This window comes from Rhinoraja longicauda, chromosome 2, assembly GCF_053455715.1.
Source record: "Rhinoraja longicauda isolate Sanriku21f chromosome 2, sRhiLon1.1, whole genome shotgun sequence".
Taxonomy (NCBI): Eukaryota; Metazoa; Chordata; class Chondrichthyes; order Rajiformes; family Arhynchobatidae; genus Rhinoraja; species Rhinoraja longicauda.
This window is the reverse complement of record NC_135954.1, coordinates 39,649,280-39,663,889: the sequence shown is the minus strand read 5'-3', so window position 1 is coordinate 39,663,889 and position 14,610 is coordinate 39,649,280. Positions and strand designations below refer to the sequence as shown.

General features: G+C 39.6%; 1 protein-coding gene across 1 annotated transcript in view; it reads left to right on the top strand.

Moving 5' to 3' along the window:
• Positions 1 to 823: 823 nt before the first annotated feature.
• Positions 824 to 14,610, top strand: part of kat2b (K(lysine) acetyltransferase 2B) — a 52,436-nt gene continuing 38,649 nt past the window's right edge. The window contains exons 1-3 of the mRNA XM_078422295.1: positions 824 to 1,222; positions 2,306 to 2,432; positions 8,757 to 8,902. Coding sequence (XP_078278421.1) covers positions 824 to 1,222; positions 2,306 to 2,432; positions 8,757 to 8,902 — 672 coding nt within the window. The remainder of the gene's footprint in view (positions 1,223 to 2,305; positions 2,433 to 8,756; positions 8,903 to 14,610) is intronic.

Sequence of the window (14,610 nt, the reverse complement as noted above, 5' to 3'; positions counted from 1 at the left end):
CAAACAAACCATTGATACAAATCTTGAATACCTGGGGTCAAAGCTGGTACCCCATTCATCGCAGTCTGTCAACCAGAGAAAGTTTATCCGCACACTTTTCTTTTTGTTAATTAGTACATTATCCATGTTAGCACGTCCTCTACGCTTGTACATTGTCCCTCAAATCCATTTACTCAGACTTTATTCAGAATACTGTGTGGGAACTTATCGAGTTCTACTGATTTCCCCCTCATCTTTCCTACTTGCCACATTCTCAACTTCCAGTGGACAAGACCATGAGAGACTCTGTACAATTGCAAGACTTTTTTTTGTAAGACGTGAACGGCAAACAGCCTGGGGATGGAGAGGTGTAATTTTGAGCTGGTGGAAGATAAGCAAAGATAAATGAGTGAAGAACTGAGTTCAGTTGCAGCAAAACATAGGACGACAGTGTAAACCGATCTCGGTTTGGCCTGCTGCTTCCTGCTTGCAACCACGTTAAAAAATATATATTAATTACAAACTTTCCCTCGATTTTCACTACCCCCTTGGCTTTTCATTGTGTGGTTTTTTTTTTATGTGTCCGGGAAACGCATTTCCTTTAATTATAATAATAAATGGACGAAAATAACTAGTGAAGGAGCCCGATGTGCGCCTGTGTGACAGACAGCTTTGTGCTCTGCACCGCCCCTGGTGGTGGGGTGCTCGCAGCTCTGGGTCATGTACAGGAGTAAGTGAGTGAGTGAGTGAGCTGCCACCGCGGCTGTGGTCACCATTCCAGCGCGGATCACTTCCTTAAAAAAAGAGCACAACACACTGCTCTCCTCTGCACGTAGTGGGAGCCATGGCGGAGAGTGGCGTTGGCGCGGGCGAGGGAGCGCTACAGCAGCAGCAGCAGCAGCAACAGCAGCAGCAGGGATTCCCGGCGGGGTGTGTTGGAGCGGGGGGCGCGGGCGGCGCGGGGGGCGCGGGCGGCGGCGGCTGCACGGACCCAGTGGCAGTGGCAGTGCCGCCCGTGTCCGTCTCCCCGGCTGCTCCTGTGTCCGCGCCGCCGCTGGTCTGCACCCCGGGGACGGGGACAGGGACGGAGAGCGGCCGCTCCGCCAGCTCCGCCAGCTCCGCCTGCCCGGGCAACCAGCAGCAGCAGCAGCAGCGGGACAGGATCGCACTGAGGAAGGCGCAGCTCCGCGGCTATCCCCGGACAAAGAAACTGGAGAAACTCGGCGTTTACTCCGCCTGCAAGGTAGTAACAACAAGAAGCGTTCGCACCAATCAAACTAACTCGGTGTTTTTTTAAGGTTTTTTTAAAAAGCTCTCGAATGAAGTGACATGTCAGAATTAATTTTGTTTTGACCGAATGTGTATGTGTGTCAGGTCGGATTGTTTTCCAACAGGGGGCGGGTTTGTTTTTCTAGTCTAGCGCTTGTGTGTTGTAAACAGTGTGAGGATCGTTACATGCTGTGTCATTTTCTGCAAACTGATGACAGTTTTATTTTAGGAACATAATGCTACGGTGATCGCGCAATTATCTCCCAAGGCAGCAGGAAATACTGTGATGTAGTGTAGATAATGTGAGTGAGGAACTTTTTTTATTTCAGTTTGACTTTTGATACATTGCCAAATAAGTAGCAATTTCAATTCCCGCAGAAATGTGGAACAACCCATCTTTGAAATGGTTACGTTTTTTAAATATTTGGTCAGTTGGATGAAAACATTTATCCTCTGTGCTGTGCCTGTGATTAATTTACAAAAGTCTTGAGACTTTATTTTTTTTTCAATACATAAGTCCCTTAAGGTAGGTTGAGATGATTAACATCGGAGTAGCCATTTGATTTATTTTATGAGTTGCATGTACACATACAAGAGTAACAGGTGCTCGATTGTAAATTGTGAAGTGACAGGGACAGAGATTGGAAAAGATACTGAGTGAAGAACACACTTTCCTTCTCTTTTTGTCAGGGTCAGAAACAAAATAAAAGAGAAATATGTACAAAACTTTAATCACTTTACCAGAGTTCACAGGAGGGTTTTTTTTGTGGTCTGTAAACAGAATATAGGGGGAGGGGTTACTGGTTTTGTAACTATAGTCATCGTACCATAGAGATATCATGTTGGTTTGAGTAAAATAAAATTATGAGCAGTTCCATTCTGAAGGTCCTCTGATTTTTCATCACCAGCAGGATAATAACTAGCCACTAGTTTGTTGTCATTGTCATGGTTTAGTCATATGGGTTTTGTGAACACAACCTTTATATACAACATTAAAGCACCAAAGAGGAACTCTTGCATCTGTCCTATGAATGTCACATGTTGCTAATCTTTCTAGGCCGAAGAATCCTGCAAATGCAATGGTTGGAAGAATCGAAATCCCCCTCCCACACCTCCAAGAGTAAACGTCCAGCAGACAGCTGTTAGTCTTGCAGAACCTTGCCGGAGTTGTGGCCACACACTAGGTAGGTACGATACTTCCTCTTGTACACTCTTAGGCTAATAATGTGTTGTGCAGTCTGAAGTCGCACGTTTATCTACACCGATTTAGGAATTTCAGTTTAACAAATCTTTAGTTTATCACTGTTATTGGAAAATTCACCATAAATTCAAGAGATTAAATGATGTAGTGTATTTTTAAAAGCATAACTGTGGACACGTTTGTATCGTATTGCTGACCTCTGGTCCTATGTTCTGTACTCCAAATTTGATTGATTTGATTTTTTAAAAGTTTCTTAATTAGTTATGGGTGAATTTCTCGATGTTTTTAGTTTTAGTTATTCCTCAGGAAACTAATACTGAAGCTGATAGTTCAAAACACTTCATCTAAAAACACCAGGATATAAACAAATTCTGCAAGTAAGGGTCAAGTTAATGGTTACTCTACTGGACTGAAGCTATGAGTGGAAATCGTACCATGTTGGCTAGGAAATTTACATTAGTTAAATTATACACAAAATGTCACTAATTGGTTGAGTGTACTGATGCACTAATGACCCTGGGGAAGGAAGTCTGTGGTTCTTACTCAGTTTGGCGCATATATAACTCCAGAGCCTGCACTATTATTCACACGTACCAGTCCTTTAAAGTAATCCAGCAAGCCATCAGCATTGAGGACGATTGGGGAAGGGCAACACAGTCTGGGGGAGCCAGTGGCATTCACATCCCATGAATAAATTGTTGTAATCAGGAGTCAATTCAAGAACACCTTGCAGGAAAAAATAGAGTTCCAGCTGAAAGTAATTTTTTAATATTTGTCTTGTATATTCAGTTAGCAATGATTAATAAGTTACCAAATGTGCTGGAGAATATCAAGAACAACTCAATTAAATTAAAATTAAGAAAGCTGCAAATCTGAAATGAAAAAAATAGAAAATGTCCAACAGGTCATGCAGCATCTGTGGAAAATAAACTAAATTAATGTTTTCAATTAAAAGCATTCATCAGGACAAGGAAAGAGAGAAATGATAACAAGTTAAAGCAAATAATTTAACTCGTAGAGAAGTTAAAGGAGGGATGGAAAGGGCAAAGTGAATATCTCTGATAGTATGAGGTCAGAGTTGCTATGAGGGTAAGTTGTAGAGGCCATCTGCTTGATGGTTTATGGGAGCAGTTAGAAAGAAAATAAATGCAGCAATAGTTGGGAGATGAGGGCTGTTACAGAGTACGAATACAGAAAACGACTGTGAAAAGATGTGTAATACAAAGTTTTGGGATATGGTTAGTTTAGTTTACGGAGACAACGTGGAAACAGGCCCTTCAGCCCACTGAGTCGGCGCCGACCGGCGATCCCTATACATTGACACTATCCTGCACACACTAGGAACAATTTACAATTATACCAAGCCTATTAGACTACAAGCCTGTATGTCTTTGGAGTGTAGGAGGAAACCGGCGTTCCCCGGAGAAAAGCGACAAACTCTGTACCCATAGTCAGGATTGAACCCAGGTCTCTGGGTTTGATAAGCAGATGGTTGGACAAAGGCTAAAGATAAAAGCAGAGGGTGTGGGACAGGGTTGAAAAGTTGTAAATTGCGAAGATGCAGGAAGGAAGGGGTACGGGAGGGGAGAAATAGTTAGGAATCTAGGAGGGGCATATGGTGGGTGGGAGAATGAGAGGAGGGGAGTTGTGGGGGGGGCGGGGGGGGGGGGTTACCTAAAATTGGACAATTCAATTTTCATCCGTTGGTTTGCAAGCTGCCCGAATGGAATATGAGGTGTTGATCCTCCAGTTTGCTTGTTGCTTTAGCAGACCGAGTGACAGGTTCTGATATAATTAGAGAAAGAGAGTTAATTGAGGTTGTAGAATTTGATAGTGAAACCAGAAGACTGAAACATGCCAAGATAGAAGATGAGATGCTGATCCTCAAGCTTACATTGGGCATTATCATAACAGTGCAGAGGGCTGTAGACAGGTAGATCAGAGTTAGAGTTAAATGGAAAATTAAAGTAGAAGGTAACAGGAAGCTTTTAATCGCTCCTATGACTAAACTGGTTCTCCACAGAACAATCACCAAATCTGCATTTAGTTTCTCTATTGCAGAGGAGACTGCATTATGACATCCAAAATTATTAATGTCATGAAAGAGTTCTCTAAATTAAATGTACATTCAGTACACTTCGAACAAAATCCTGCAGTTGCTGAAAATCTGAAACAAAAGCACAAATTGCTGGAAGCACTCATCAGGACAAGCAGCATCAGTGGGGAGAAGAACAGAGAAAATGCTTCAGTCAAAGGACCCTACTTTAAAACTGGAAAAGTAAGAAATTATGCAAAGACACAAGGAACGGCAGATGCTGAATCTTGATCAAACCACAGTGCTGGAGGAGTTTAGCAGGCCCAGCAGCATCTGTGTAGGAAATGAATAGGCGACTCTTAGTCTGAAGAAGGGTCCCGACATGAAACATCACCTGGCCATTCCCTCCACAGATGCTGCCCGGTCCTGCTGAGTTCCTCCAGCACTTAGTGTTTTGCTCGAGAAAACAAGCAGTATCGGAGAGAGGGAAGCAGAGAGAGCAATGGGGATGTCTGTGATAGAGAACAGACCAAAGTTGTCAAGGGAACAAAAGACTGGCAGTGGGTGACCTGAAAAAGAAAAAGGATTTAAATTGGTACAGAAAGCCATGTCTGTAGAGAGCGAAGAAATAAAAGGGGATTACCTACATTTGTTAAGTTTAATTATAATGTCCTGAGGGGATTAACATACCCAGGTGAAAGATGATGCACTGTTTCTTTTGTCTGGCACATGTCTTTTGTCAGGGTACATTATCATCATCAAGACCTGATCATCAATTTAACAAATTCCCTTTTTTCTTCTCACCATAGATCTGATTGTACATTGCTGAGTGCTTCCAGGCATTTTTTGTTTTGTGTGATATTTGCATTTTGATTGAGAAAATTTATGTTGGTTTACAAATTACACGCTCACATTGCCAGTCTAACCGTGCTTGAACAGATGGTTTCAATTCATGAAAGGATCAACAAGGATATTGAAGTTTCATCTGTTCATTTACCCTAAATTGGTTCCGTAAATGTTTGCTACATAATGGGTGTCCCCACAAAAGTTGTATTTTGGGGTAGCAATGTAAAATAACAAAAGAAGGTAGTGAAATATCATATTACAACAGCAAAATACAGCAGATACTAGGAATACTCAGATAGCCATTGAGTACCTGGCTGGGAGGGAAACAGAGTTATCATTCCACATCTGAAGAGGGGCCCCAACCCAAAATATCGCCTGTTCATCCCCCCCCCCCCCCAGACATGCTGCCTGGCCTGCTGAGTTATGCCAGCACTCTGTTTTACTCAAGATTCCAGCATCTGAAGTTCTCTGTGCCTTGTTACTGCTCCACTGTGAAGTCTCCACAAAGTATGCCTTCTTTGAAGAAGTTCTCCTTTCTCTGTTGGGGGTTCTGTAAGACCCTCTCCCATCGCTCCCCTTCTGTGATTCTTACTGCACTTCTGCTGTTTGACCACGTGCTGATCCAGACTCGCTACTACAGCCTCGTGTCTTCCAGTTCTGTTTCCAGGCCTCCCAGCACAGGCCTAACCAGGGGAGGCTGAAGGAGTATCCCGACTCTAAACGTCCCCTGTGCATTCCCTCCAGAGATGCTGCCTCATGCCCTGAGTTACCCTAGCAATTTGAATAGCAAACCGAGTTTCTTTCTGCATTATCAAAATATATATTTTTCATGTCCTCTGTTTCTATGCTATATGTAAAGTACTGGAAATTTGTCATTGGATGTTTCTTGACAGAAATGGGAGAATTACAGAACGCGACAAATAATTTGAAAAGTGGTCATGATGGCTGCACTCGCATGATTCCAACACTTGTTTGAACTACATCATATTACCAATGGCAATCTCTGGCCCTTGCTGCTCAATTTTCTTTCCTTGCAATAATTGCTGTAAGCTTTTAATGTCAAATTATATCTGGTATGTGAGTTCCAGTAACAGATTGCCTTGGGGCACCAGTAATAGTCATCGCAGAAATAGTTGCTGGGGAAGTACAAAGTATAAATGCATAGGTCCTGTTCATTTCACTAGAGTTTGAAATATTTTAAAATCCTATCATATAGCCTAGCCTGATTTCTGCAATTTTTCCCCCTTCCCCCACCCCCCGCAGTTTCTAACTACCTCGTCATTTCATTTGTGACCTGTGCCTTATAAAGCCTCAGCATTACATCCCTGCCATTACATCCATGAAATGTCAGCTTCTTCTGATATTTCAATGATTTTTGCTGCTTTCTCTATTCTTATTGTGCTAAGTTCATATGGTAACATAATGGTTCATTGGACATGGGAGGAGAACAGTGATATTATAGATGACATTATCAAATCGACCTTCAATCTACAGATAAGAAACAAAGCACCACTGAAACCTTCTGTAGAGAATTAATGAATCAGACCATCACATGTTCACTAATTGGTCAAGGAGAAGCCCAGGTTAATAAAACAGCAGGTTTACATGGAAAATGATAGTGGGATAGGATTTCAAACAAAACTGGTCTAGAATTTAACCAAATTAAATATCCCTTAAAACTTAACATTTCAATTTTAACTATAAAGGAAATCATTTTTTGTTATTCAGTGTGAAATGGTTTAGTTCTAGTTTGCATAACATTAAGACTCTCCAGCAATTCAAATGTTGACAGCGTAAAATCCTCTTGCCTAGCCTTTATTTGCAAAATAATCTGAATTCTTAGATATAAGAAAATAACTGCAGATGCTGGTACAAATCGATTTATTCACAAAATGCTGGAGTAACTCAGCAGGTTAGGCAGCATCTCGGGAGAGAAGGAATGGGTGACGTTTCGGGTCGAGACCCTCGACCCGAAACGTCACCCATTCCTTCTCTCCCGAGATGCTGCCTGACCTGCTGAGTTACTCCAGCATTTTGTGAATAAACTGAATTCTTAGATGATGTTTTGCTATCTGTAGAATTAGACAGAATCTCTAAACTGGACTAGCTGGGAAGTGTAAAAAGAAAATAAACAAAATTACTATCCCAATTACCAACACTGCTGTATGACTGCATCTATCTGACCACAATTTCATCTGTCCTTGAACCATTCCTACCTTGCAAGATAGTTCCTGGTTTCATTTGGCAGTGGGTAGTCTTTGACCTTTTGCCCTCTGTTGAACCAGGGTCTAAAAAATCAGATTACCACATCATTTCCTGATTATTATTCTTGAACCTTTTCCTTGCCCTGTTTTGAAACAGTAACAAAGTTTCCACCTGTTGGGACCTCATTAAAGCCAGTTGATTCCTACTCCAATATTACTAAGTTTGATATTCGGCAGGACACTTCATGGTACTACTCTGGCAGGCATCGGGAAATTTTATCTGTGTTTATGGCCTATTTTGACTGCTATCTCTCTCTTGTCCTCTTGGTAATTTTGCAGATGGGACAACTAAATATTTCTTGAGATGGACACAAAATGGTGGAGTAACTCAGCGGGTCAGGCAGCATCTCTGGATGGGTGACATTTTGGGTTGAGAGCCTTTTTTCAGACCCTTACTCCAGCATTTTGTGTCTATCTTCAATTTAAACCATCATCTGGAGTTCCTTCCTGAATTTCCGGGCTTGATTGTACATTTTTATTTCCATATTTGATTTGCAGAAAATAAATTTACTTTGGCAGGAAATTTGACAATTTTAAAGTTTTTTGCAAAATATCCTTTCACAATGTGTGGCCTGGATGGTCAAGGATTATGAGTCATCATGTAAATAAATGTTAGTCTTGGACCTCAACGGTGGAACAGGCGGAGGATGATGCCTGACTTTAGGGGAGCGTCACAACGGCTGGGAAGGCAGATGAAGGCTGCAGCAGAAAAGGATCCCCAGTCGTCCTGGACTCCATGCCACTGGATCCTGACCCAGATCTGTCAAGGACCGTGTGGTGGCTGTCTGTGCACCAGAGTCTCCCCACGTTAAACAAAGTCACGCACAGGCGTCCTAAAAGGACAGTCATACTTGTTTCGAGTGACCACCGATGATGATAAAATGTCAGTCAAGAAAAATTTGTGTCATCAACACTTGAGAATCTGAATGGTCTCACCAAGAACAAAACTGTCCGACACAGAAAGACTAAACTAATCCTCTGTTGTAAATATGCAATTTATGCTAAAAAAATATTTAAAAGAATATTTAACTTGGTTTGCATAATTTTCTTGAATTGTGTAGTGATTTTCAAGAAGGTATGGGGATTTGCACAACCAGTATTTTAACTTTTAGTTAATTCTGTTTAAGCTGAAGTCAAAAGCAATGTTTTAACCTTTTTTTAGCTGATCACGTTTCCCACTTGCAAAATGTATCGGAGGAAGAAATGAATAGGCTTCTTGGAATAGTACTGGATGTGGAATACTTATTTACCTGTGTCCACAAAGAAGAAGATGCAGACACAAAACAAGTTTACTTTTACTTGTTCAAAGTAGGTATAAGAATAGATAACGTAATCATCCTATTCATTTTGAATCTTTGACAAGTAAGCAGCTGTTTTTTATTTGCATAAGCTGTTAAATGAATTCCACCTGATTGAAATCACAGGACCACATGTTCTAGCCACAGGCAAGGCAATAAAAAGTTTGATTCCAGTTTTAATGATATGCATTTAAATGCACTTAAAATCATTGTCAGGTTCTGTTCTGTCTTACAGGTAATCTACGTAAGAACATTTTTAAGATCACTATGATAAATTGTTTTGGTATACAATAGACAATAGAAAATAGGTGCAGGAGTAGGCCATTCAGCCCTTCGAGCCAGCACCGCCATTCAATGCGATCATGGCTGATCACTCTCAATCAGTACCCCGTTCCTGCCTTCTCCCCATACCCCCTCACTCCGCTATCCTTAAGAGCTCTATCCAGCTCTCTCTTGAAAGCATCCAACGAACTGGCCTCCACTGCCTTCTGAGGCAGAGAATTCCACACCTTCACCACTCTCTGACTGAAAAAGTTCTTCCTCATCTCCGTTCTAAATGGCCTACCCCTTATTCTTAAACTGTGGCCCCTTGTTCTGGACTCCCCCAACATTGGGAACATGTTTCCTGCCTCTAATGTGTCCAATCCCCTAATTATCTTGTATGTTTCAATAAGATCCCCCCTCATCCTTCTAAATTCCAGTGTATACAAGCCTAATTGCTCCAGCCTTTCAACATACGACAGTCCCGCCATTCTGGGAATTAACCTAGTGAACCTACGCTGCACGCCCTCAATAGCAAGAATATCCTTCCTCAAATTTGGAGACCAAAACTGCACACAATACATAGAAAAAGAACAGTTTGAATACTGAACAATTTAATATAATTATGATCTGCCAAAACCAACATTTAACATGAGTGCACATGGGAAGGGATATCCATTTAAGAAGTTATGACAATTGAGTTGACAATTGAAAATTGTTTTCAAAATTATACATTCCCAAATTTAATTGTGGTCAAACCCAATTTTGAAAATTACAGAACATTAATTCATCCACAAATCAGCCCAATAAGGGTAGCTTCACATTCCATAATTTTAACAAGTCTGCATTGAAATCGATTCCTAAATAACATAAATGTCAATCCTGGTACAATTTTATTAATGAAGTTGTAAATTGATTTTATCATCAAAACAAGATTAATTTTAATAATCTTCAGTGATGGGCGTGAGTATTGAAAACTTGCCATGATGACTGGTTTGATATGGGGCTGTGGCCTTCTTTGTGGGCAGGACTAGCTAGCGTTCAGTTGAAAGATTGTGGAACACATCAGGAAATTGATTTAAATTGCTTTAAACCCGTACTAAAAATGGGTGGCACTGGTAGAGCTGCTACCTCACAACGCCTGAGACCCAGGTTTGATCCTGACCTTGGGGGCTATCCGAGTGCAGTTTGCATGTTCTCTCTGACGGTGTGGGTTTCCTCTGAATGCTCCGGTTTCCTCCCACATCCCCAAAATGTGAGGGGTTCTCCATTAACTGGTCTCTGTAAAAATGGCCCCTCGTGTGTAGGGAGTAGGATGAGAAAGTAGGATACCAGAACTCGTACAAATGGGTGATCGATGGTCAGTGTGGACTCGATCGGTCGAAGGGCCTGTTTCCATGCTGTATCTCTAGACTGAACTAAATTAAATAAATAATTTGTACTGTACATTTTCTAAAGACAAACAATATAGAGGAAGCTCCTGCATTTTTTGACCTGAATGAGATTTAGATGATTTTATAAATCTATAGTAAGAGAATGTCATGCATGATGGATCACAAAGTGTCTTTTGCACAGCCATTTCTAACGCTTGAGTGCTGTTCTATAGCTGGTTTATGCAATGTAGCAGGTTGTTTTATCACGCATGTTTAACTAGTGAAAAACATGGCTTCTCTAGGCAAACATTCTCTTGCTCGTTCATACACTTAGATTATCAGCACAAATCTTTGAATAATGATCAAATGGTGAACTCTGATTTTCTTTTTCCGTACAATTGGTAGAAGGTCTGTGACTAATTAGAATATTTACAGATGCCATTTTAGATTTAGGAATCCAGTTCTATACAATATTCATTTGAGAAGTTTATTCAGAAGCAAATCACAAGCTCTATTTCTTTTAATATTTTTAAATTTAGAATCTGATTACAGCTAAAGTTAAATATGTTTATGGCTTGATCTGACAAAATCTTACAGCTCCTCACTCAGCAGCCCATCTTTTGTCACCTACTTTCATTGTGCATTTACTTCACATTAGATGATGATCCAGCAACATACACCGTGACAAAACTTGCCAATGCAGATTCACAACGCATAATTATATTTTAAGGATTTCCATCTGGTTTTCCAGACAATCAAAATAGTGCACTAGTGTGTATGTTGTGTGCTAATTTCTTGGCCTTATTGAGGAGCATGATTCTCCAACAAACTTTTCTTTTAGAATTCAGTGGACATGTTTATAATGACAACAAATTATGTACATTCATCTCCCACCCTCCCCCCCCACCACACACACAATGCTGATAGGACAGTACAATTGCACATATACATTTTAATCTTTCATTTTTACTGTAAGTGTAGGAATTTATCATTACAATGGGAACCAGATAATCTGAACATACACAATAATCCCCTGCCTTTGAACCCTATTTTATTTGATCTGGAGTCCCCAAAGCATACCATAGAAAATTGAATGTTATTTGAGTGGGACATCTAATGGATTGTTTATTTGTGCACGTGTACATTTTTCTTAAATATTATGCCTGATATTTAACCATTACATTCAAAATTATTTTAGGAGACAAATATTTTTTGCATGGCTGAGATAGTACTGTCAATTGTAATGTTGTTAGTAAACTTACCTTTTGATCCACCCAATCTTAAGTCAAATTATTTTGCATCTGAATGCTTTACCTTCCAGGAATGTTGCACTAAGTGGTACTGCAGTACATTTTATTTCAATTACTTGTTACTTTGTTCTATGACTTCAGACCTACAGGCAATTGTTATCTATAATTTTATTTTACTTTTTTATCATCTGCCAGTTCCTCCTTCCTCCACTGGTTCTGATTTCCTCCTGCAGCGAATTCTGTAACAAACACTGGTGGAGGAAACTCAAAAGATCAAAGTTGGGAGAATCCAGAGATCTCAGAGTGGTACAGAACTAAAGAGGGCAAGGTTAGGAAGGGATTTATGTGTAAGAATGAGAATTTGATGTCTTAAGAAATCAATATGTGTGGGTGAATATAGAGATGAGTGAATAGGTGTCGTTATTATTACACAGGCAGCACAATTTTGTCTAATGGATTAATTGAAGATGAGAAGATAGACAGAAAACACCAAAATTTGTGGGTGTGGAATGTAAAATACATGGATTTCAGGTGTGGGGGGAGGGGGATTGCAGCAAGGCTGGAAATCTCCATGACACTTGACTTCCTTTGTGCCCCAATATTTATCAATGTCACCTTTTCTGCTTAACGGATCCATTTTCTTTGCTAATATATTACTCCCAACCCTGTTAGCACTTGTTATGTAAAATACTCTATGGTGTATCATTTTATCAAATACTTTTGAGAATCAGATATACCATATCCACTGGTTTCCCATTTTTCAAACATTGCTAGTTTGCTCGTTACATCTTCACAAAGATAATCGGATTTGATCAAACACCTTTTCACTCTGCTAGTCATTTACTATTTTGTAGGGTGCCTGTCATGACAGCATTAATAATGGATTCCAGCAATTTCTCTCCATGTTCATATGGCAGGCTAATTGGTCTTTCCTTCCTCCCTCTTTGAATGCAGATGTTGCAGTTGCTACATTCCAATCCACTTAATCTGTTCCAGAATCTACATATTTTGGAAGAAAGCCAGTAATGCATTCACTAGCACCAGACCAGAACTCTAAGATAAAGGTGTGAAGTGAAATTTGTCAGTTTTAGTCCCATTCAGTTCGCTATACTTTTCTTTTTATTTATATTACTTTAGTCAGATCATTGTTTCTAGTTTTCTTCATTGTTCCTTCTGTTTCTACTTCATTTATCATGTCCACTACCACTGAAACAGGTTCAAAAACTGATCTTTAATTGTTTTCTACTGCTGAGCTATGAACTGATAATTTTGTTTTGACAGAAGACAATCTATTTACTAGATACCAAAGCAAAATGAGTGGTTTCAAAATTAACATGATTGCTGGGCTGTTTTGAAAGGGTTACCATAGACTAGGCCTGAGGGACGTATGAAAGCCTCAAAACATTTTGCGTTGTGAGTGGGAATGAAAAGGAAATGATAAATGGGGTGAACAAAATTGGAAGGGTAAAAGCAGATGGGTTAAGATTAGGGAAGGCATTTGCATTATAACTTATCTACAAATTATAACTTGTTTGCAATCAGAAAATGGTTATCAAAAGTAAAAATCTCAGGGGATTGCAAAGAAAAAATGGATGTTTAAAAGAGCAAAAGTTGATAATTCGCCACTGTTTATTTAAAAATGGAGTTCTGATCAAGTCTGAAATTATTTTTTGAAAATTCTTTTCTCTGCCAAGTTTATTAATAATTTGATAGTACAAACCAACATTTGTGATAAATGTGAAGTATATATTCTTAAATAAAATACAGACTTAGCAAAAAAAATATTGTTTCTTTCATAACGTTTTCTATTTGTAAATTATATGTAAACACTGTACCTAACTAAACTCAGTACTTCAAAGCTCAGTTTTTACTTTTAGCTCTGGCCAGAGAAATTATAAATGGCAGGTTAATGATACAAATGTTTCATTTCTGTCAGGGGGCCTTTTAAAATTAGTGCCTTTTAGTTTAAAAAAAGGTTTTCATTTCACTGGCTTTAATTTTAGAGTTTAGGATTGCAGCTGTGTGTTAGTACTCGTTGCCAATATTTAGTTTTTATTATTCATGAGTGTTTTAGAATATTTCCTTAAATGTTCTTTCTTGCATGAAAAAATATTTTGCCTCTGCTGACATCTGTATTTAATCTTGATTTTGCTTTCTGCAGCACTGGATTGTACTTGCATGGATACCATTAAACAATTACACAGAGCCACTATTCCTTTTTATGCAATCTGCACATGTATCCCCAGAGGATAATAACACATTTTGATTGATAGCTGGAGCTTAAATAAAAATAAAGTATTTTTCCATGTTCCCTCTGAAATAATTCAGGCTGAGAGAGCCAAATGGAGACCATGGGAGTAATGAAGAATGGAAATGTAACTGAAGTGGGACCAGATTAATAAGTTTTCAGTGGAACAGGATGAGTGAGATCAGTGAAGAAGGGCAAGTTGAAAAGGAGTAAAATGGGTTATTTGGTGGATTTAAATTAGTTTGCACATTTATATGTGTCGGAAACAATCAATAATCTCAGTTCAATGTTTCTATTTTTAAAATATTTTAATTAATCAAGCATGAATCGACTCAATAATGTCATTTTATAGCAATGTTGAATCAACTGCGCATCAACATTAGCGTTAAGTATAGCAGGATTTGTGCCACCCCCCACCTCTTTTTTCCCAGCTTTCTCTCCCTTACTATTATCAGTCTGAGGAAGGTTCCCGACACAAAAAGTCGTGTATCCGTTCCCCTCTCAGATGTGGCCTGATCCGCTGAGTTCCTCCAGCACTTTGTGCTTTGCGCATGAATGTGGCACTTTGGTTTCCGAACAAACTCAT